Genomic DNA, 23,346 nt, shown 5'->3' on the forward strand with positions numbered 1-23,346 from the left:
AGCCGCTTCACAAGGCGCCAAGGGCGGTGTCAGAAGCCCCGCGGCGCCGACCCCCAGGCGCGTCGGGACACGCGTGCGCGGAAGGTCTCTCAAGGAGGAGTAATGCCACAGCAAGTAGTCTAGCTCGCAGCTCGCCTGGAAGGGGGTTCCCCGTGCGCGACCGCAGTGCGGCCTTTCGACAGTGAAGACTGCTTCATTCCTTACTTTACTAAAAATAAAGAAAGCGGGCTTGTAGTGGTTGCTCATGTTAACATTGAGCACGTATTTATCAGTGCCCGCTCCGTGCCCGACGCTGTGCTACTGGAAGAAGACAGACATTTAAGGAACATTGCAGTCCCAGTGACCGAGACGGGCTCAGAAAGGAAAGCCCTAGCTGCCCGCAGCGCCCGCCGAGCCCTTTAACCACGTGCCGCGGCGCACCTCCCCGCCCCAGCCCCAAGCGACAGCTTTCGCTGTTACTCCGTCTCAGTTCACGGCAACGCCACCTTTGCAAAACCCTTGCTGTTTATTCTGAACTCCTCTTTCTCAAAGCCCACAAACCCAGTTCATCAGCAACCAGCAGAAGCGCCACCTTCACAATGAATCCAGCCCTGCTCGCCCCTCCACTGCTTCCGTCCCAGTCCAAATCACAGTCGTTTCTCGCCCTCAGTTAACAGGTCACCTGCTCCTCAGGCACGCCTTCCATGACCATCCTCATTTAAAATTGCAGCCTAGTACACCCCTCCTTCCCCTTCTCCTACTTACTTTCCTTTTGGGCACAGTACTTATTTCACCTTCTAACATACGTAAGGTATTCCTGTTTTTCAGGTATTGCTTACCGTTTCTCAGTTGTTTCTTTTTCACTGCTCTGCACCCAGTGCCTAAGACACTGTCTGGTTAGGACAAATGGGTAGTTGTGTGCTCTTTGGCAAACCATTAACCTCTCTGCCCCTCAGATGGTTCATCTGTACTCACTTTGCAGTCTTATTGTGAGGATTAAATCACATAATGTGTAAAGCTCATGACAGAATTATCACTCTGTATTGTGACTATGTATCTACCTTTTTGTCCCCGCTGCTGCAGCATGACTCCCAGAAGACAGGAACTGGATTTTATTCATCTCTGAAGCATGGACGTATAGTAAAAGGGTTAGGAGCAAGACTCCTGGAGCCCAATTAAATGGGTATGAATGCTACAATTTACAAACTGTGTGACCATGGCCAAGTTGCCTAACGTCTCTGTGCTTCAGTTTCATCACCTGTACAATGAAGACAAGAATGCTTGCTGCATTAGAAAGCACTTAGAACAGTTCCTGGAATATATTACATGCCAGCTATTATCTCTGCAAACTTGTGCCTGGCAGAGAGAAGGTCTCAGCAAATGTTTACCCAAGGGGCTTCTTCCTGATTGTTTCCAAGCTGGACAATACCTTGCCAATGGCTCCCAAACACATTCCTATCCGTGCAGAAGTGGACTGTCCGTGATAACACTTCTTATAGAAACCCTGATCAAGATTCTTATTAGCTCCTATACTTTGAGGCCCTTGGGAGGCTCTCATGCCTCCTAATATACATTAAACTGAGTAGGTTCTCTGCTTGAGCTCAGCATGGCTATATTTTGATGTAAGGAGATATAGCCTATACTCAGGCCAAATGTAAACAACCTTAAGAAGCATCAGGTAGCAACGATGCAAGGGAAATAGATACGTGGATGCTGGGTAGTTATGAGTGCTCTGTAAGCAAATGCAGCCAAGAGAGATATCGGTAGTGCCGGTGGGGCTAGAGAACTTACAGTGTCAAGGCGCTGGTCCAGATTTGAGCTGATTAGAAGGTGAGATTTGAGCCAAGACTTGCAGGAGATGTGGGAGTGGAAACGTGTGGCTATCTGGGAAAAGGGGTTTCAGGTAGAGGAAACAGCAGATGCTAAGGTCCAGGTGCAAGGGTGTGCTCGGTGTTTTAAGGAAGAGCAAGGCCAGTAGCTGGAGTGAGATGAAACCTTGGAGGTGGGGGGAAGGGACATGCAGATCATGGGGAAGACTCTAGGCCATGGTCAAAATGTAGGATTATACTCTGAGTGAGGCCAGAAGCCAGTGGAGGTTTCTGAGCAAAGAAGTAACTGGATCCGCTTTATGGTTTTAAAGGTCATTCATTGGTGTCTGTGAGGGGCAAGGGCGGAAGCAGGGAGACTGTTAGAATATTACTCTTGCTGGTGCAGGTGGATTCCAGAATCTTCAACAACATCAGCCCCCTCTTTCCTTTCCTCAAAGGTTCTGAGCAAAGCAGCATTCTTGTGCCCCTGCTGCTTTCAGAGGTGAACGGGTTAAGCTTTAGCTCAGCCTCCCTTTTCCTACTCAGTTCTTCCTGTGGCTGCTTCCCACTGCCAAAAAGGAAGCAATCCTATCCGTCACTGCTGAGCGCTAATGCTGCTGTCACTCCAGCCAGTCAAGTTCCCTAAAGTCCTTTGAGAAAATTGTGGGACTTTTCACTAAATCATACAAAATTTACCTTTTTTCTCCTGGGAGCCAAAGATATTTTTAGAGAAGAATTAATCTTTCGTTTCTCCAGTTGAACATTTTCTAGCAATCAGAGCCATGCAAATTGAGCTCTCCACCTGCTTCTTTCTGTGCCTTTTGCCTTTCAGCTTTGGTGCCATCAGAAGATACTACCTGGGCGCGGTGGAACTGTCCTGGGACTATATGCAAAGTGAACTGCTCAGTGAGCTGCACGTGGACACAAGGTAAAGGCCTGTTCTAGATGGGCCGGTCAGGATGGTGGGGCTGTGACTCTGGCTGTTTTGTCCATTGCTTCTCTTTGTCACATGCTGCCACACGGGAAACTAGAGAGTGGAGTCGAGTGAGGGCGAAGAGGCAAGCAGCATAAGAGACAGACCGAAACTTCCCTCAGCCTACCCCACAGCTTCCACAGGGAGAAGAGCCCTAAGACCCATCAATATTACATGCAATTTTGCTGTAAGGAGAGTATTAGCCAGGAGTTCAGAAACTTTTCATCTTTTCTGGGTTCTGGTGCATTTGGGGAGAGTAGTATTAAATAATCTTTCCAATATTATCTATGGTTGTTGATTTATTCAGATTTTTCTACCTCTTCTTCAGTCAATATTGGTTATATACATTTTCCTAGGAAGCAATCGGTTATCCCTAGATTTGATAATGTATTGGTATCAAGTTACATAATAGTCTTGGGATATTGTTAAACTGTTCTGTGTCTGTAGTTATATCTCCATTCTTAGCTTGTGTATGTTCTCTTTACCTCTCATAAATAATATTTCCAGGAAGTTTCTCGATTTTATTGCTTTTGTCAGGACCCATCTTTTGGTTCTATCAATTTCTGTTTTTACTTTCATCAATTCATTTCTTCTTCCTAGCTTCCTTTGGTTCATTTAGTTGATCTAACTTTTTGCTTATTGAGTTGAATGCTGAAGTCATTTGTTTTAAATTTTGTTTTGTTTTCTTTAAATGTGTATTATAAAGATTTAAACCCAATACATATATAGTGGTAATGTAAATATTAAATATGGTCATGTCATACATACGTTACAATCTTTTCTGTTCTTTTTGCTTTGCTCCCCACTCTCCTTCTACTTGAACCCCCTTCTTGATTATCCCCAATCAGGTAACCCTAGTATGGTAATATATATTCATGTACACGCACGTATGCACATATATGCAAATAAAGGTTTTCTTGGTCATTGTTTTACAAAAATGGGATATTACACACTATTCTCACTCACTAACACCTAATAGAATTCTGTCCAAGACAGTTGGCATAACTTCAGTCTTTTTAATGGCTAAATAAAATTCCCTATTATTCCAGGTTTTTGGCCATTATATCCTATATCATTACATACTGATGCTTTTATTCCTATAGGACAGATTCTCAAGAGGGATATTGCTGGAATGAAGGGAATATTTCCTTTTTAGTTTTAATTTCCAAAAAAGGCTAGAACTCTTCAAACATTTCTACCATCAACATATAGGAGTGCCCTTCTCCCTGCATTCACATCAGCAATAAGAAGTTTTACCTTGTTTTTTAATCTTTGCCAATCTAGTAGGTATGGAGTGATATTTCATCATTACCATAATCACATTCCTTTTATTTCTAATGAGGCTGAACGTCTTTTTAAATGCTTGTTGACTACTGCATTTATATTTTGAGGTTTGACTATTCACATGTTTTGCCCATTTTTCTTTGGGCGCTTTCACTTTTTTTTAGATTATGAGAACTATTTTATTCTTACAAGTATTAATAGCCTATCACAAGGCACCGTTTATCAAACAATACATCTTTTGTCACTGATTTGAATAAAAACATTCATCATGTAAAATTCTCATATATATTAGTATCTATTTCATTAAATTTCATTAAATTTATACATAAATTTTATTAATATAATAAGTGTAAGTAATTTATTAGGACATTTATCCCTATGCATTTTATAAATATGTTGCTATTGTTAATCAAATGTTTTCTCTTATGTTCTTGATGTTAAGTACCAGAATAGAGAAAAGCTATTGGTTTGTGTATATTCATCTCAAATCTAGCTACCTTACTGAATTCTCATATAAATTCTAATAATTTTACATGGCAGTCTCTATGTGTATTGAATCATATTCAAAATAAGACAGATTCTAGCTCTTTTCCAATGTTTAATCAGTTCTTTCTTTTTCTTACCTTATTGATTTTACTTGAAACAGTCTTCATATTTTGCTTTTTAGAATAACATTTGCTGTTTGTTCTTGATAAGTGGTCTTTGTTACTCCTTGCCATAAAATTTTCATTAGTAATGGCTTTTCAGCATTCTAGCATCATATGAATTTCTGCCTTTAATATGTTGAGGACAAATAGATTATGTCAGTAGACTTCCTGACATTGAATATCCTTACATTCTTGGAGTAAAATCTAATGTTCATACAATTTGATTATTGTTGGGTTCTATGTGCTAATATTTTTTTAGACACTGTGTGCCTTTATTATGTGGGATTGATCTATAGCTTTATTTTTTAATTGAAGTATAGTTGATTTATAATATTGTGTTAGTTTGAAGTGAGGAGCATAGCGATTCAGTATTTTTACATATTATATTCCATCATAGGTTTTTAGAAGATAATGGTTACAGTTCCTTGTGCTATACTGTATATCCTTGTTGCTTACGTATTTTATGTATAGTAGTTTGTGTCTGTTAATCCCATACCCTTAATTTGTCTCTCCCCCCTTCCCTCTCCCCTTTGATAGCCATGTTTGTTTTCTATATCTGTGAGTCTGTTTCTGTTTTGCATATACATTCATTTGTATTATTTTTTAGATTCCACGTATGAGTGAAATATATAGTATTTGTCTTTCTGTGTCTGACTTATTTCACTAAGCATAATATTCTCTAGGTCCTAAGCATAATATTCTCTAGGTCCATCCATGTTGCTACAGATGGCAAGATTTCATTCTTTTTTATGGCTGAGTAGTATTCCATTGTGTGTGTGTGTGTGTGTGTGTGTGTGTGTGTGTGTGTGTGTAAAACACATCTTCTTAAGTCAATTGTCTGTTGATGGGCACTTGGGTTGTTTCCATGCCTTGGCTATTGTAAATAGTGCTACTATGAACATTGGGGTACATGTATCTTGTCAAATTACTGTTTTCATTTTTTTCTGGATATATAACTTTATTTTTTACTATTATTATTAGATTTGGTATTAAAGTTTTATTGGCTTTATCAGATGAATTGGTGAGTGTTCTATCCTTTTCTATTGCCTAAAATAGCTCAGATAACATTAGAGTTATCTGTTGTTTTAAAGTTAGATAAGACTCACATATGAATCCATTTGGTCCAAGTGACATTTGCAATATCTTTAATCATCTCTTCAGGCTCTTCTATGTTAACTAGTCAAATCAAAATTCAACTTATTTTTGGAGTCAGCTTTAATAATTTTATACCTTTCTAGGAAATCATTTCCTTTATTTTTTCAATTTTGTTGCCACTGTGTTGCATATAGCACTCTCTCATGATTCTTTTACTCCACATCATCTGTAGCTATTTGCCCTTTCTCATTCTTAAAGTCCTAAATTTTTGTTATTTACCTTTTCTACATGAACAAGTTTATAACGGATTTCTCTTTGGTTGTTGTTGGGGGTGGTCTTTTCAAATAATGAGCTTTTGGCTTTTTTTGTTCTTCTTCGTTATTTTTTTTAAATTAATTAATTTATTTTATTTATTTTTGGCTGCATTGGGTCTTTGTTGCTGTGCACGGGCTTCCTCTAGTTGCGGTGAGCGGGGGCTACTCTTCGTAGCGTTGCCCGGGCTTCTCATCGCGATGGCTTCTCTTGTTGCGGAGCATGGGCTCTGGAGCACAGGCTCAGTAGTTGTGGCTCAAGGGCTCTAGAGTGCAGCCTCAGTAGTTGTGGCGCACGGGCTTCGTTGCTCCACGGTATGTGGGATCTTCCCAGACCAGGGCTCAAACCTGTGTCCCCTGCATTGCCAGGCGGACTCTTAACCACTGTGCCACCAGGGAAGTCCCTGGTTATTTTTTATATTTAATTAATTTTCATATTTTATCTTTATCAACGATAGTTTCTTTTGGCTTGTCATGCTATATTTTTTCTAATATCTTAGGGAAAATAATATGTTCTTTTCTCTTTCTTTTGTCCTTTGTTTTTAACAGTGAAGGCATTTAAAGCTATACGTTTTTCTCTGAGAACAATTTTTCCATATCCCATAGGTTATGTTATGAAGAGTTTTCTTTTCATTGTTTTCAGTAGAGTCTGTAATATCCTCTTTGATTTCCTTTAGAAGCATGATTTTTAATCACATTTTTAATTTGGTTGTCAAGTTATTTTTTTGGTATTTGGATCAGCTTTGAGCATCCTGTTAGTTTCCTACTGCTGTGTAACAAATTACCTTAAACTTAGCAGTTTGCAACAACATCCATTTATCATCTCCCAGTTTCAGTGGGTCAGAAGTCCAGGTGGGCTCAACTAGATACTCTGCTCAGGATCATACAAGGCCAAAATCAAGGTGTTGACAGGGCTTTGCTCCTTACTGGAGACTCTGTAGGGGAATCCACTTCCGGGCTGAATTGGAATTTAGTTCCTTCTCTCAGTTTCCATGCGGCACCCTCCATCTTCATGCTAGCAAGAGTGCATCAAGTCTGTTTCATGCTTCGGATCTGTCTAACAGAACATATTCATGAGCATAACACCAAACGGCAAAGGTCACGAGGAACAACATTTTGCCTACCACAGGTGTAGTTTACATACAATGAAACACGCAGATTTTCAAATGTACGGTTTGATACGCTTTGGCAAACGCATGCAAGTTACATAACCACCACCCTAGTCAACCCTCCTGCAACTTTTCAGTGAGTCTCTCTACCCTTACCTGGCACCAGGCAATAAGCTCCTTTCTGGAATTACAGATGCGCTTTTGGAGTTACAAGACTTTTATATCAGTAGATTCATACAGTATGCATTCTTCAGTGTCTGGCTTTTTATCTTAAGCATCGTGATTTGGAAATTCACCTAGGTTGTTGCATGAAGTTGTTCTGTCCTTTTTATTGCTGATTACTACTCAATTATGGGAATATATCACAATGTGTATATCTTTTCCCTGCCACATGGACCTTTGGATTGTTTCCAGGGGCTAATATAAATAAGCCTGCTATGAACATACCTGTGCAAGTTTTTGTGTGGCCATCTGCTTTCCTTTATCTTACATAAATATCTAGGAGTGAAATTGCTGGATCATGCTGAAATGCATGTTTAACTTTATAAGAAACTACCAACAGATTTCTGGAATGGTTGTACCATTTTGTACTCTCACCAACAATGCATGGAAGTGCCAGTGGCAACACACACTGGACAATATTTGATGTCACCAGTATTTAATTTTAGTCATTTTAATGACTATGTGGTGGTATCTTATGTATGTTTAATTTACATTCTCTGATAACTAAAGATGCTGAGTATCTTTGCATGTGTAATTGACCATTCCTGTATCTTATTTAATAAAATGTTTATTCAAATCTTCGGCCCAGTTTTAAATTGGGTTGTCTTATTATTGTTGAGTTTTGAGAATTCTTTGTATATTCTGGATAGAAGTGAATTTTCAGATATACCTGTTTTCAATATTTTCTCCCAGCACAAAGAGTTTCATTTTAATGAACTCCAATTTATCTATTCTTTTTTCCACTGGTTGCTTGTGGTTTTGGTGTCATATCTAAAAAGCCATTGCCAAATCCAAAGTCACAAAGATTTACACCTGTTCTCTTCTAAGAGGTTTGTAGTTTTAGCTCTTATATTTAGTTCTTTGATACACTGAGTTAACTTTTGTGTATGGTTTAAGGAAGCGATCCAAGCCTGTGGTTGTGCAGTGTTAATGATCCTGAAGTAGAGGCCCAGATGGTCGGTAGCCTGGTATCTAAATGAACCATTGACCATTTATCCATTAATGTTGGTCTTTTTGAAGATTAATAGTGAAATATTTGTACTTAATACATTGTGCTTGTATTATAGTTTTCATCTAACACGCAGGCTGAGGTATAGTGAATAATAGACCGAGTGTAAAATTGAATTGAATGGAGAAAATGATTTATTATCTAGCTTTCTGTTGTTTTATAGGCAGTCACATGTATTTACCAGGAAAAAGTTGATAGAATTTTTATTTTGATGACACCATTTTATAGTCTAGATTATTTTGATACTGATTAACAGGATAAGCTGACTCTGGACACATCCTGACAACCTCTGCCAAGGTCTGAAACAAACATCTGGGAAAATTCACTTTTGTATTATCTATTCCTGCAGCTGCTCAACTTCTTCTAAGCAAGGGTCAGGGAATATAATAGGTTTTCCGATTGGTTTTAGATAAAATGTGAAAGAACAGTTCAGGTCAAGGACATTGTTGCCAAATATATTTGGCAAGATTTATATATCAAACCTCAAGGGAAATACACAAACAAAAAACCCACATAAGTTAGGAAGGAGTAAAATCTGTGAACCCGGGAACATTTTGTCACTTACTGTGCAGATTACCCTGAATCTGAGACATAAATCACGTCCCACTTGACTAGGGCCTAGGCCTTCTGTTTCTGTCTCACAATCTTGATCTTTTATCTGGCTTTTGGTTTTCACTCTTCCCTCAGAGAGAGAAAAATTTGTTTTCTGTGTGCTCGTGATCCTGTTCCTTCTCTGCTCGTCCAAGCTCTTGATCTAGTAAACATTTTTTATGTCTTATATTTTCATTTTAGTCATAAATATTAAAGTGAAAGTACTGTGCTAGTGTATGTCAAAATACCTATCTCTGGACATGGGTCTGAGTCTTGTTAGAAACCAATGGAAACTTTGGAGAAACTGAGTAGGGTAGACTCAGGAGAACCAAGGAGATGGAGTGGGAAAAGGGGAAGGGAACAAACTAGGGATGAGTTGATGACTGTGGAAGGGCATAGTCTCAAAGTGGCCAGGAGGTGGGACAAATGAACCGAAGGGAGGAGTATACTCAATGATGTAGGCATCAAATAATGTAAAATGACTAAATATGAATTAATATCACCATTTGGGTTCCCCAGAAGCAGACTGTGAGATGGATATCAACGTGCAGGAATTTTATTTAGAGTGTTCTTGGGAGCAATACCTGGGAAAGCAGGGGAGGGCGGAGGGAGAAGCTGGGCCGCAGTGCAGGCCAGTCCTACAAGGAGCTCTGGAGCGGGAATGACCCTTCTGAGTTGTCCCACTTGGGCCAACGCGGCCAGGCCCCCTGTGTCTCCGTACTGATCAGTCATTAAGCACTGGCTCTCGTGGGAAGGGGCGAGGCTATCCTAGGAAGGGGCGCGGCTATCCTGGGAAGGGGCGTGGCTATCCTGGGGAGGGGGCGTGACCTGCTCCAGAAAGGGGCTGTGGTCTGCTCTGGGAATGGGCGTGGCCTCCCTGAGAAGGGCCAGTGGGCTGCTTTGGAAAAGGGGCGTCCAGGCCCTGTGGGCGGGGCATGAGCCTGGCGGGCCGCTCCTCGAAGATACCGGAGCTGAGGGCTGTCCTCCAGCAGCACCCACCCCCCAGGTGGCCGGGTTCGAGTACCTTCCTGGCCGCCCCCTCCCCATCGCCATCACAGCCCCCGCTCACTCACTGTCCATGTGCTCACCTGCATCGGGGGCAGCTTCTCCAGGCCCCAGGGGCCGTCTCATCGCGCCCCTCACCTGGTGTGGCTGCCCTGGGGTGTGACCCACTCCTGCCTGCTTCGCGTGAGACAGCCCTCCCCCCTGGTGGTCGTGCCCCGGGGGCTCCTCGTCTGGCGCGCCGCTCCTTGGGTACGGTAGCCCCAGGTGCCCAGGCGGCGCCCCTGCTTCTCACTCAGTGAGACTCTTGTGTTTTGTGCTGTGAGGACCTTCTACACTGCCGAGCCCAGAGCTGCAGGTGGAGATGGGCGGCGCAGACTCCCCGGGTGGGTCACGGGGGAAGAGAGGTTCTTTTGCTGCCATTCTTTGGTTCCTAAACCCGTGTGTTCTCATTGGGGCCACAGAACCATCTTTGAATCAATGCATATCCAGCACCTTGGAGGTTGACCCTCTATCCTTATGGAGCCCTGCCTCCAAGCTGGAGCTTTAGCTGTGCCTTTAAGAGGTCATTCCATTGCTCTCTCTGTCTGGCAGCTTCTGTATGGGGTGGCATCTGATAAAGCCAGTGGATGCCATGGTCATGGGCTCACTCCAGCACCTCCTTTGCTGTACAGTGGTCTCCTGGTCTGATATGATATGATATGGGATCCTACATCAGTGAATCAAACCCTCTGTGAGCCCTCAGACAGTGGTGCTGGCTGAGGCCCTGCAGGCAGGAAAGCTAACATATCCCTGAAATACATGTCTCTTCTCTTCAGAATGAAGAGCCAGCCCTTCTAGGGTGGAAGGGATCCAGTGCAATTTGCCACCGAATCGCTGGCTGGTCTCCATGATGGACAGTGCCCAGTTAGGAACTCAGCATTGGTTTCTGTTGCTGGCAGGTTGGATTTGGGGAGGCAACACAAGTTAAATCAGCCTTAGTCAGTGGGAACCCTTGCTTTTGGGTCCAGGCATTCATTCTCTCCACGCCTCCACAGCCACTTGGCTCACATCTTGCCAGCACTGAGATGGCCCATGTAGAGGCTGGCTAATGGTAATCATCAGTCATTTTGTCTGTTATTGTTTTGCACTTCTTCCACAGTAGCTATTCTCTGATGGCATTAACATATGACATGAAGGTTTTTTATTTTGTACCCACTCACTAATATGCCTTCGCCCCAGACATCCTTGTCCTTGACCTTCCAGTCCTTTTCTTTCTAGGCCCTTGAACAGCCAGCCAAGCCATTTGCTGCTGTCCATTAGTCTGTATATATTGGAACCCTGGGCGGTTTTCTCTTTCTGCTCAAAGTGAACAACCAACATTAGCCAGAATTTGGCCCACCGGGAGATTACCCTTCACCATTGTCTATTGAATCCACCCCTGAGTGGGGCTGTGATACAACAGCAGTCAATTTTTGGCTCGTACCTGAATACCAAGCTGACCCAACTGTACATAATCTCAGGCTTCTTCCCCCCCAGCAACCGGTCGTCAGGGACCCCCCACATGACTGTGGGTGTGACTTGAGGTAAAGGTGGCTGTGTAGCACGAGTAGATGAGATGGGCCTCTGACAATCTGCTCATTCAGCCTGCTCGTGCACTCTGGTCCATGCAGATCCCCACGCCTGCCTCCGTAAATCAGCTCCTTTTACTGGAAGGGCTTCCTTATCAGTACGCTGGCTTCTGGCCCTCAGCCAGTACATAGAGTCACTTGTCCTGGCCTTGGGCTGGCCGAGCTGCTCCCGGCACGTGCTTTCTCGGGTGTCCTGGAAACCCTGGGATTGAGTGAGCTGCAAGGCTCCCTGGGAGGGGAGGGCTGTCAGGGAGGAGAGAATTAAGTCAGTCTCATCTTTGCCTCCTCCTTGAGAGAGGTGTACGCAAAACAGTGCACACTTGGAAGGAGTGTCTTCAGTCCATCTGCTGCCCCATCCCTCCAAGGCTGCTGAGGTCTTCCTCTGTGACTGTCGCTTGGCCAGTTTCTCTCGCGCTTGCAACAATCTTTATGTGAAGCAAGAGCTGCTAAACTGTTAGGTGCCGGCTCACCATTTTCAGGCTCGGCCAAACCCTTGTGTCTTCTGAAGGGGCGTCTCCCTCCTTTCCTGGGCTTGTCCTTCCTCCTTGGTTTCAACACTGACTAGGGCTCACAGGGCTTCCTTCTGCAAGTGGCTGTCTGGTGTGTCTGCCTGTGTCTATGCCTCTTCTTTCCACCGTCGCCTGCCGTTCGTGTTGAGCGCGACTCCCAGAAACTCGCATAGCAGCGTCTGCTCTGTCTGCCATTCGATGCACGTTTATTTTTCACCAGAGCCGTTCAAACCTACGTCTCTGGGCCACACCCCTCATCAGAGCTCCAGGGGCACAAACTCGGGGACCTACCAGATGGTTCCACCCTGCTGGGTACCAGCTTCGCCTTAGCATAGCCGCAGTTTGGGTGGGCGGAGGGCCACTGTGTGCCTCACGAAAGAGCTCTGACAGCCTCACGCCTGCCCTTTCGCTGGGAAGCACCGTTTGGGGGCCTTTTAAGTTTTCGGTCGTTCTGAGCGGGGTTCTGCTAATCACGGGTGACAGCGTTGCCACAAATTTATAGCTGTCGGTGAATTAGCTGAAGCACGTGGGATGAAAGAGAATGTTGCCAACCAACATTGTGCAAGTGGTGACAACTTCTGTGCTTCCTTGGGTGATTTTATAGCTGTTTAAGCACACAAATTTCAAAAAAAAAAAAGGATTGTCTGCTTCTTTTCTTTTGTGTATGTATGTGTGCGGGAAGTTTATTGGGAGGAGTTCATTGGGGCTCAGCTTACCGAGGCTCACCAAGTGCCTGGATAGTTTCCCTGAGGAATGATGACATATCAGGGCCTTAGCGTTGGTCTCTGTCCCTGGCAAGCTGGACATCTACAACAGCAGTAGCTAGATCAGCCGTGGTGAGTCCATGATGTTGAGCCCACGCATAGTCACCATCATGGCTCCTCCATTTATATGTCCATCTTGGCAGCATTGGGGTGCCAACGACTGAGGCTGGCTAACATCAACTGGCTAAGTCATTCAGTTTACTTGGTTGTTTGGTGCAGTTTCCTTGGCAGAAAGTGCAGCATTTATTGCAAGACGCCCAACCTGGGGCCAAGCAAGGAGAACGGGCAGCTCATATGCTCAAAAGACCCGCACACCCCGATGGCTTTCGGGGAAGGGCTTTTGAAGGCAAGGTGAGGGAGGGGGTGGCGGGATACCTGATCAGCTTATGGACGTTCTTCTGACGGGTTGGTGGTGAGGTAACCAGGTGGTATTTCGGGAGGGAGTCAACATCATCAGCCTTCTGGTTCCAGTGGTCTGGGGTCTACACGCCGGTGGTCAGCACGCCCTTACCTTCTTCCGCCCGGTGGGGGTCTTAGTATCTGCAAAACAACTCAGGGATATGACTCAGGGTATGATCTCTAGCCCTTGAGGAGCAAATTTCTCTCTCCTTTTCAGTGTTGGAAGTTTCTGTTGTTATATGCTCAAGCTCAGAGATTTTTTCCTGACAATATCCAGTTTACTAAGGAGCCTATTGAAGGCACTCTTCATTTCCATTACAGTGTTTTTGATCTCTACCATTTCTTCTTGATTTTTCTTAGAATTTCCATCTCTCTGCTTCTATTATCCATCTGTTCTTACATGTTGTCTACTTTTTACATTAAAATATTTAACATATTAGTCATAGTTTTTTTTTTAATTTCTGGTCTAATACTTCCAACATTCTTGTCATATCTGACTCTAGTTCTGCTGCTGTTCAGTCTCTATGAACTGTGGGGTTCTTTTTTAATGCCTTTTAGTGTGCCTTGTAAGTTTTTGTTGAATGATGGATGTGATGCACTGGATAAAAGGAACTTCGGTAAATTAGGCCTTTAGTAACGTGGTGGTGAGGTGAGGGGAAGTGCTCTATAGCCCTGTGATCAGGTCTCAGTCTTTCAGTGAGCCTGTGCCCCCGGACTGTGGACTTCACCACTGCTTCTCAGTCTCACCCCTTGACACAGGCTGGCTAGAGTTGGGTATTTCCTTTCCTCTACATGGAAGGAGAAGCAGGGTGATGTTGGGTATCTTCCTTCTTCCAGGTAGATGAAGCTGTGATTAAAATCCCAGAATGATAAGCTCTGGTAAAATAATTTCTCATGAGGGCAGGCATAAGAACAGAATGCTCTGGCATATTTTAACTTTTTTTATTTTTATTATTTTTTAAAATTTATTTATTTTATTTCCTACTACAGCACTGGTTCCCACAGGCATTCCTACTTGAAGGTTTCTGTTCTAGTCAGTTGTGATTCTCTGCATTCACCTGTCTCTCTAATTTGGGGGGCAGCAGTTTTCTCTGTGACTTCATATACAGCTTCCAATCTGCCTTGTTAACAGTAGAGGAGAGTGGGATGGAAGCATTACTTCCAGCTGTTTTTTAAATTATGTTTTATTTTTTTGGCCACACCACACGGCATGCGGGATCTTAGTTCCCCGACCAGGGATCGAACCTGAACCCACTGCACTGGAAGCGTGGAGTCTTAACTACTGGACCACCAGGGAAGTCCCATAGCTGTTTTTTAAAGTGGGTTCAAAGAAGGGTCAACCAAAATGAATGACTTTTTCCTTTTTTCACACAGGTTTTCTCCTAGAGTGCCAAGATCTTTTCCATTCAACACCTCAGCCATGTACAAAAAGACTGTGTTTGTAGAGTTCATGGATCAGCATTTCAACATTGCCAAGCCCAGGCCACCATGGATGGGTAATGCAAACAATATTGACTCATTGTTATGAAACTGGGTATCTTATTTCCTTGCAAGGATTCCCCAGTCTTGGGGCTGCAGTTTTCTTGGCCAGGCTTCCCTTATTACCACCTCTCGGGGAAATACACTGGCTGAATGGTCTCAGTCTTCTTACTGGGCCCTCCTCCTCTGCTTGAGTGCCCTTTATCTTGGACCTGGGTTCATTTTATTTTCTCTCTGCTTCCAATCCCTAGCTGATCTTATCCAGTCTCATGGCTTGAAACTATCATACATGCCAATAAGTCCCAAGTTTATATCTCTAGTTCAGACTGCTTGCTTGATACCTCCACTTAGGTGTCAAATAAGCATGTAACAAGATGTTAAGATGAGACATTTCCTACCTTAGAATGATTGCTCAGAATTATAGGTGACAAGTACCCCCAAATTCTAAAGAGAGATATCAGGCCACCTATTCAGGACTTGGTCAGGTAGTGGTCCAAAATTGGTTCAGCAACCTTTAGCCCATCATATACCTCCAGCCTGTATAAAAGAAGGTTAGGAACTTATGAAAGAGTTTAGATTTGAATATTTCTTTTTTTTAAATGTAATTAATTAATTAATTTTTTGGCTGCCTTGTGTCTTTGTTGCTGTGTGCCGGCTTTCTCCAGTTGCCTCGAGCAGGGGCTACTCTTCATTGTGGTGCGCGGGCTTCTCATTGCGGTGGCTTCTCTTGTTGCAGAGTATGGTCTCTAGGTACGTGGGCTTCAGTAGTTGTGGCTCGCGGGCTCTAGAGCGCAGGCTCAGTAGTTGTGGCGCACGGGCTTAGTTGCTCCGTGGTATGTGGGATCTTCCTGGACCAGGGCTGGAACCCATGTCCCCTGCACTGGCAGGCGGATTCTTAACCACTGCGCCACCAGGGAAGTCCCCTTGAGGATTTCTTTTGAAAGCATTTTGGTGTTTTGTATATTCCCATGGGGGGAGGGCGGCCTCTCCCTCATGTCAAGCTGCAGTGAGGGAGGCTTCAGGAGAATCATTTAGAAAACTTGACATAGTTCTTCTGGAGCTTGGAAAATACTGACTAGTGCCTGATTTTTATCTGGAAAAACTTTCAATGCCAGAGTGTTGGGGAGCTTCCCCTGATGGCGTAATAAGGAGAGTGGGCTATAGCAGAGGCTAACTGCACTGCAACTGTTACGTGTGAGACCAGGAATGTCATAGGACAAGACTCGCCTCAAGAAGACCCTGCCTGAGAGGACTTCCTGCCAGGGCTAGGTGATCCCAACAGAAAAGGTCTATGTGATTGTACTGTCAGAAGCAGAAACTGAGGGGAGAGATAAAGTGACAGCTGGAGAGGGCGTATCCCATGCCAGGGGGAGGTGGAGTAGGGCGTCGCCATATTGAGAGGGAGAGAGTCTCTAAAGAACTCATATAAGTTCTCTAAGAAAGAAAGACCCAGAATTTTGGCATGTGCCACATCCAGGGGGTACCAAAGCCAAGAAAGATCTTGTCAGCATGTCTCTTTTTGCACTTGTCCTTTGTCCACTAGCTCCAACTTTAGAAAGTCCAGAGGCAGTAAAATGAGAAAGCGGTGAAGCTGCCAACCAAACTTCCTTTTCCCATTACAGGAACTGAACCGGAGGAGGGAGGGACCCTTAAATTGCAGGTGACATCAAGAATTTGATATTAGACCAGACTGGATTTATTAGTACCTAAAAATGATACTCTTACTATGTGAAGGTTACTGGAAAAAAAGTGGGACTGTTCAAAATGCAACAAAGGGAAATTCCACATACAATTAAAAACTATGAAAAATAAGCCTATTTCATATTTTCATCCCATTGAATCCAGTCCATTCAATAAAACCATTTGTAGGCATCTTGTACTTAGTATGTATATAAGTCAGAAGTCTTGATTTTCCTCTAAATTTTCTGTGCCATGGCCTGACTACCACCCACTTGTACAAACCAAAATCACAGGAGTCATTCCTGGCTCTCTCACTTCTTTCCCCCCATCTTCAATATCCAACCCATGAGCAAGTCTTGTTGACTTGTTGACCTTGTTGAAATTAATAGACCACCAGATATTTCTCCAGAAAAGATGGGTTTATTCAGGATCAGCAGAGAATTGCAATCTGGGATCTGCAACCATGGCAAGCTACAAACAAGTCCCTGAATAGCAAAGGGAGAGGAACACAGTTTATAGAGGGGAAAAGGAAGTTGGAAGGGCTAGAGTAAACAAAGAGTCTGTGGCTGCTCATTGGCTGAGTCCTTGCCAGGAAAGATGAGGCGTCTTCTTCCCCTTGGGTTCTGCTATTGTCACAGGGTGTGAGAGCGCCCCCTTCTGGTCTCCCAACTCTAGTTAATTGATGTTTCTGTTTATTAATATTTTTTACACTCTTCCTCCAAAACAAGTCCCAAGTCTGCTTCTTCTAAATTCCAAATTCATCCACACTGCTGTAGCCTACAAAGTCCTACATGTGACGTGCCCTGCCTGCCTCGATAACCTTATTTTCTACTATTCCCTTGCTCATTCACTTTGCTTCAACCACATGTTAGTTTACCATATTTAAAGTGTCCTCTGCTTCCTGCCTCATCATTTTCTAGCACGCCATCATCATTTATAGCATTTATAACAACCTACAATTTTCTTCTTTCTTTATTTACATGCTTAATGTCTCTAAATGTGATCTCCATGATCTGTCTTGTTAACTACTGCATCTCTAGTGCCTAGGGCAGTTTCTAGAATATAGTAGGAACTCAATTATTAGTTGAAAGAATAAATGCATTGAATGAATTGCCAGAAATCTGTCTTCAGAACAACTATGAGGCTGAGCTGGTTATAGCAGTTTATGTATTCATTCATTCAGCTACTACTTTTTATCAATAACCATAGGGGCATGCTTCTCTACTGTGACTTTGACCATCACTTTTGTGATAACAGGTTTTCTGGAGTGCCACCCTCCAAATGACCTTTGGGGGACATCTCATTCTTTCAGGTCTGCTGGGTCCTACCATTCAGGCTGAGGTTTATGACACGGTGGTCATTACACTTAAGAATATGGCTTCTCATCCTGTTAGTCTTCATGCTATCGGCGTATCCTACTGGAAGTCTTCTGAAGGTGAGTCAAATGCCCTCCTATTGTCCTGTCATCCTAGGGACAGAAGAGTATTGAGTATAAGGGCATACAGCTACTGAAAGGTGGATTCGGGATTCAAACCTAGGCCCATTTCATGAAGTCAAGAACCTTGTCATTTCAGTCTAAACCCTAAAGTTTGTTGCTGTTCCCTGTTCTCCCTTGGGGAGCCAGGCCACGGATGTTAAAAATCCCACTGTAGGGGCTTCCCTGATGGCGCAGTGGTTGAGAGTCCACCTGCCGATGCAGGGGATGTGGGTTCATGCCCCGGTCCGGGAAGATCCCACATGCCGCGGAGCGGCTGGGCCCGTGAGCCATGGTCACTGAGCCTGCGCGTCCGGAGCCTGTGCTTCGCAACGGGAGAGGCCACAACAGTGAGAGGCCTGCATAAAGCAAAAAAAAAAAAAATCCCACTGTATCTGCCTTCCTATGCCCAGAAAACTTCCTAGGGAGGATCAAGGCCCATGGTATAGAAATGAAACAGAATTCTCCTTCTCCTTCCTTAGATTCAGACTTTCCAGATATCTCCTCTGCCTCCCCTCCCACCAATTTCTAAATATGTGATTAGGGCCAACTAGCAGAAGCACAAGCTGACCTCATTACAGCAAGCAACCTGTTTGGCCACAGTCCCCACCCCAACTAGCTTCTCCTTAACCTTCGCAGTGCAGGAAGGGGGTGAAGGGAGAGCCACAACAGACTGTGATATTGCCCAGATAGACTATGGCATATACAGATCAAGGAGATTCAAGTAAATCATTAAGAAATTATTGGAGCACATGCCCTGTATTGTACGGTCTAACTATGCTTATGCGTTGACTAATTTCTCATTCTGAAATTGGAAAGCATTAGTTTTCTAGGTTGCACTCGTTAGGTCAGGGCAGATCTGGACTGGGGGAAGGTGAAAGACAGGAGGGGGCAGGTGCTATAGAGGAAAAGTCATCCCAGGTTCTGACTTGTGCCTGGCAGGCTATTTCTATGAGGTTTATCTACTTGGAAGCTTCCAGAACTAATCTAGGGGCATTTTAGAGAGACCAGGGTTCCCACAATTCTGCAGCTGGGAGCTGACCATAGAGATGACTCTTTTGCACCCTAAGCCTGGTGAGTTCTGGAAAAACAGACTATCATCTCTCACACATACAGCTACAGTGGTTCTACCCAGGAACAACACAGTGAGTCAATGGCCTAATGCCCATGCGATTTACGATCCTAGCACGAGCCTGTGTATTTATATGTTATGATCCACAGGCTCCTGGCCTTCTTAGACTAGCCTGGGGGCCCCGGGATGTAAGTTAAATCTGTGACGTGATGATGTTGAGTATCAACTTCATATGCTTGTTGACCTTTCTGATATCCTTTTGTAAAGTATCTGATCAACTGTTTAAATGTTTTCCTGTTGAAAAAAAAATGAGTTGTTTATCTTTTTCTTATTGATTTGTAGAGGTACTTTATATATTCTGAATACAAATCCTTTGACAGATATAAATATTTGCATATCTTCTTCCAGTCTGTAGCTTGAATTTTAATTTTACTCTCTTAATAGTTTTCTTTTTTGGTAAACAGAAGTTCTTAAAGTTAATTAAGCACGAAAATTCAACAGTTAATGAAGCACAAAAAAGGTATCACATTTTTTTCCTTTTACGTTAGAGCTTTGTGTCTTATTTAAGACATTTGCCTATCCCAAGGTCATGAAGAATTTCTTCTATGCTTTCCTCTAGAAGTTTTATTATTTTCCCTTTCATACTTACGTCTGTGACCCATCTTAAATTAATTTTTGTGTATGGTTTCCCTACAGCATCTTTAAACAGCTTTGTTGAGGTATAATTTACATACCATAAAATCCACTCATCTAAAGTAGTTTGATGACTTTTACTAAATTTAGACAGTTCTGCAGCCATCAACACAATCCATGTCAAGAAGTTCTGTCTTTGCAGTTCAAGCCCCATTCCCACTCTCAGTCCCAGACAACTTCTGATCTGATTTCTATCTCTATAGCTTTGCAAGCCTGTCATTTTTATCTCCCAAACCAACTCTGGTAAATTATATTTCAGTTCACCAAATAGTCATCTCCTCCCCCAGAGTGGCAAGAGTACATTTCCCTGCCATATTGTTGTTGGATGTGGCCATATGCTGTATGCCAAGATAGCTAGTTCACATGGAGTGTCTGTCAAAGGAAATTTCAAGTTTGGTCTTGAGCTGAAAATGGAAACCCAGTACTAGAGAAAGGCTTTTAATTTCTTCTCTGGACGAGTGGCGTTCTAAGACACCAACCTAGGCTGTAAGTAGGTCCACAAAATGAGGCTCTGAGTAGGAATGAGATGAGGTTGGCCATGAGCTGCCAAACTTTGAGGGAGCTGTGAAAGACAGTATGGGGGCATACGAGTTAAGAAGTACCAACCTGAAGCTGCTGAGCAGACATCAGGCAAAGGAAAAATAGCTGAAGGCACCAGAGAGTGAAGTGGAGTAGCCTCTGAAACACAGCATTTGTCCTGTGGTAGAGTAGTCATGCCCAGGGGTCACTGAGCTGTGGCCTTTCACGACTGAGACCAACAAAAATCCTTGGCATGGGGAGTCAGAATGTGGGTCTCAACTCCTGCTGGACACCCAGGAATTTGGGATGTCTCAGCAGGGTAGCTTCTGGGGGCCTAGGCCAGACCTGGGGCAAGGCTGACCCAGCAGCAGCAGGGGGTTGACTAGAGGGCTAACCAGGACACTGGAAGCAGACAGGCAGACTTTCTGAACTCTCAAATGTCCCAACAGTGTTCTTCCTCATATAATAGGAGATAAAAATTACACAAAACACATTCTGCTTAGAATATTTGTGGTGGCTGATATATAAGCTCAGGTAAGACTCTGATGGAGACATCAGTAGATATGTGAACTTTAAGGGCTGTGCACAATGCTTTTTCCCAGGCGCCGCCTACTTCACTTGGTCTTGACAAATCAACTTTGTCTTCACCGAAGGATAGACCTTGTTATTAGCAACCTGAGAAGAACCCAAAATCTCAGGTTCAAGCTTTCAACATTCTGAACATCACTTCCTACTTTTCCAGCTGTCATTCTCTCACTGCCCACTCCTACAATTCTTCATTCTCATTGGAATCCACCATGTACTGACCCTACAATTTTTCACCGTCTGCCTTGCCAAGACGGGTATAATTTTCACGCGTTCTTGGCCTCTCATCAACCCCCCAACCCCAACCTTAGTATTAGGAAAAAGGACATTCTTCTCCTAATGAAATATTTCAAACAAAAAAAGGTACAGGAAATACTAGAGCAAACAAACATGTACCCATTACCTCACTTCGGCAAATCTTAACATTTTGCCATGTTTGCTTACTTTATTTTAAGAAATTAAACATTATAGATATAGTTGAAGCCCCTTCTTTACCCGTCCATGATCCCCTCCCTCCCTATGCAAATGTATTCACTATTCAGAATTTTATACCAACCCACAATCACACAGACACCTGAACCACACTCTCCAACCTGAGGTACAACTCACGTTTTTCTAAATGTCCCCCAGGATCTGCCAAGCACAGGTATTGGTCTGCTTTTGCTTCTGGATGAAGCCAATCGTCCGTAGTGCTCACTGGAGGGGCACCCCTTTAGCAAAGAGGCTGACTTTATAGTGGGCCAGTGCAGGGGGTCTCTTGTACAGCTCTGCTGGAGAGGTCCCTCTATTAGATGTATAGCTGTTGTGGGGTACGATGGGGTATAGATGAGGAGCACCCTGAATGCCTTGGGAGGCTCTGGAGTCTCAGAGACCCTGATGAATCTGAGAAGCTAAGGTGCGTTGCTAGAAAAATAGTTCAATAGAAGTATAAGTGTTATGGTCAGTGAGTTTCAATATTTTCTACTTCAGTCCACTGAAATGATGTAGAAGCAATGACACGTCACTAACAATGAAAACATATAGTGCTGAGTGTAGAATAGAGGTATCAGGATAATCCAGGGGTCAATTTTAACATCACTAAGGATGGGACAGCCAGAAAATATCTGCCCCTGATATGGTCTGGCCCGCCAGAGAAGAACCAAGTTAAAAACAACATTTAAAAAAATCTCTGCGTCTCACCCTTCCCTGACCCTCACCAGTGCTCAGTGAAGAGTCTGGGACGAGAGTACATACCCATGTATGTCTACTGAGTTGAACTGACTTGAATTAGGTAAAAAGATGCAATAATGAAAGCAGTATTATTGTTACAATCTGGAGGTCTCAGAGGACCACTCAACCGCTCATGTTTGCATTAGTGGTCAAGAACTCCTCTGCAACATATAAGGCTTCTCCCCATGTATAGCTGCTACTTGTTAGTATTCCAAATTAAGTTTCAGGAACACTGTTTCTTGTGTAGAGTCTACTGGTGACAATAAACTTGATGTTTCCTTGAGTGGGCAATGGGCATAGGAAGGACAATTTTATCCCTCCTTGATTTAGGTGCTGAATATGAGGATAAAACCAGCCAAAGGGAGAAGGAAGATGATAAAGTCATTCCTGGTAAAAGTCATACCTACGTCTGGCAGGTCCTGAAAGAAAATGGTCCAACGGCCTCTGACCCACCATGTCTCACCTACTCATATCTTTCTCATGTGGACCTGGTGAAAGACGTGAACTCAGGCCTCATTGGAGCCCTGCTGGTTTGTAGAGAAGGTAAGTATAAGAAAGAGTAGGATTGAGATGAAATAAGCCGGCAAGTACAAACATCTGAAAGAGGTTTCCTTTCCCTAGTGTCCTGCCATGGAAAGGAGAATAATGTAGTCTCCGAGAAGAACAGATGCCCATCCTGTGTAGCCAGAATGCACTGTAATGTTCAAGAAAAGCCAAGTTCTGGAATTAGGTCTCTCTTCTCTTCTTCTGCTTTCTACTTCAGATATCCTATGGGCTGTCTCAGTAGTGCCTTTTATAATTTTGTGTTAGGTGCCTTGAAACCTCCGTGAAGGTAAATACATCCAAGTGTGTGATCAATGGCATATAGACCACTTCAGGAGGTTAGTCGTCTGTAACCCAGAAACATAAAAATCTGAGAAAAGCAAGCATTTATACATGTTTATAAGTTCTTATTCTAAAAATCATAGTAATTTAAATTAAACCTTTTATAAAAAAATTTTTCCTGGGAATTCCCCGGCGGTCCAGTGGTTAGGACTCTTCACTCTCACTGCTGAGGGCCCGGGTTCAATCCCTGGTCATGGAACTAAGATCCCACGAGCTGCACGGTGCAGCCAAAAAAAAAAATTATTGAAGTATAATTGACCTACAACACTATTATAGTTCTAAGTGCACAACATAGTGCCAAGTGAATGAACAAATGAAAAGATGCTCAACTTGCTAATCATCAGGGAAGTACAAATCAAAACCTTGAGCTATCACTTCACACATATCAGAATGGCTATTATCAAAAAGACCACAAATAACAAGTGTTGGCAAGGATGT

The 23,346-nt window shown here is 43.4% G+C and overlaps 1 protein-coding gene across 11 annotated transcripts in view; it reads left to right on the forward strand.

Moving 5' to 3' along the window:
- Nucleotides 1–23,346, forward strand: part of F8 (coagulation factor VIII) — a 122,745-nt gene that overhangs the window by 447 nt on the left and 98,952 nt on the right. For 9 of the 11 annotated variants that reach the window (XR_012329102.1, XR_012329103.1, XM_033848991.2 and 6 more), the window contains exons 1-4: nt 1,172–2,715; nt 14,687–14,808; nt 17,784–17,906; nt 22,354–22,566. Coding sequence is in view for 9 of the 11 variants with exons in the window: in XM_033848991.2 (XP_033704882.1) it covers nt 2,570–2,715; nt 14,687–14,808; nt 17,784–17,906; nt 22,354–22,566 (604 nt within the window). In the remaining 2 variants the exon portion in view is untranslated. The other 2 variants (XM_073798755.1, XM_073798756.1) reach the window with 2 other exon arrangements.

This window comes from Tursiops truncatus, chromosome X (assembly GCF_011762595.2).
Source record: "Tursiops truncatus isolate mTurTru1 chromosome X, mTurTru1.mat.Y, whole genome shotgun sequence".
NCBI classification, from domain to species: Eukaryota; Metazoa; Chordata; class Mammalia; order Artiodactyla; family Delphinidae; genus Tursiops; species Tursiops truncatus.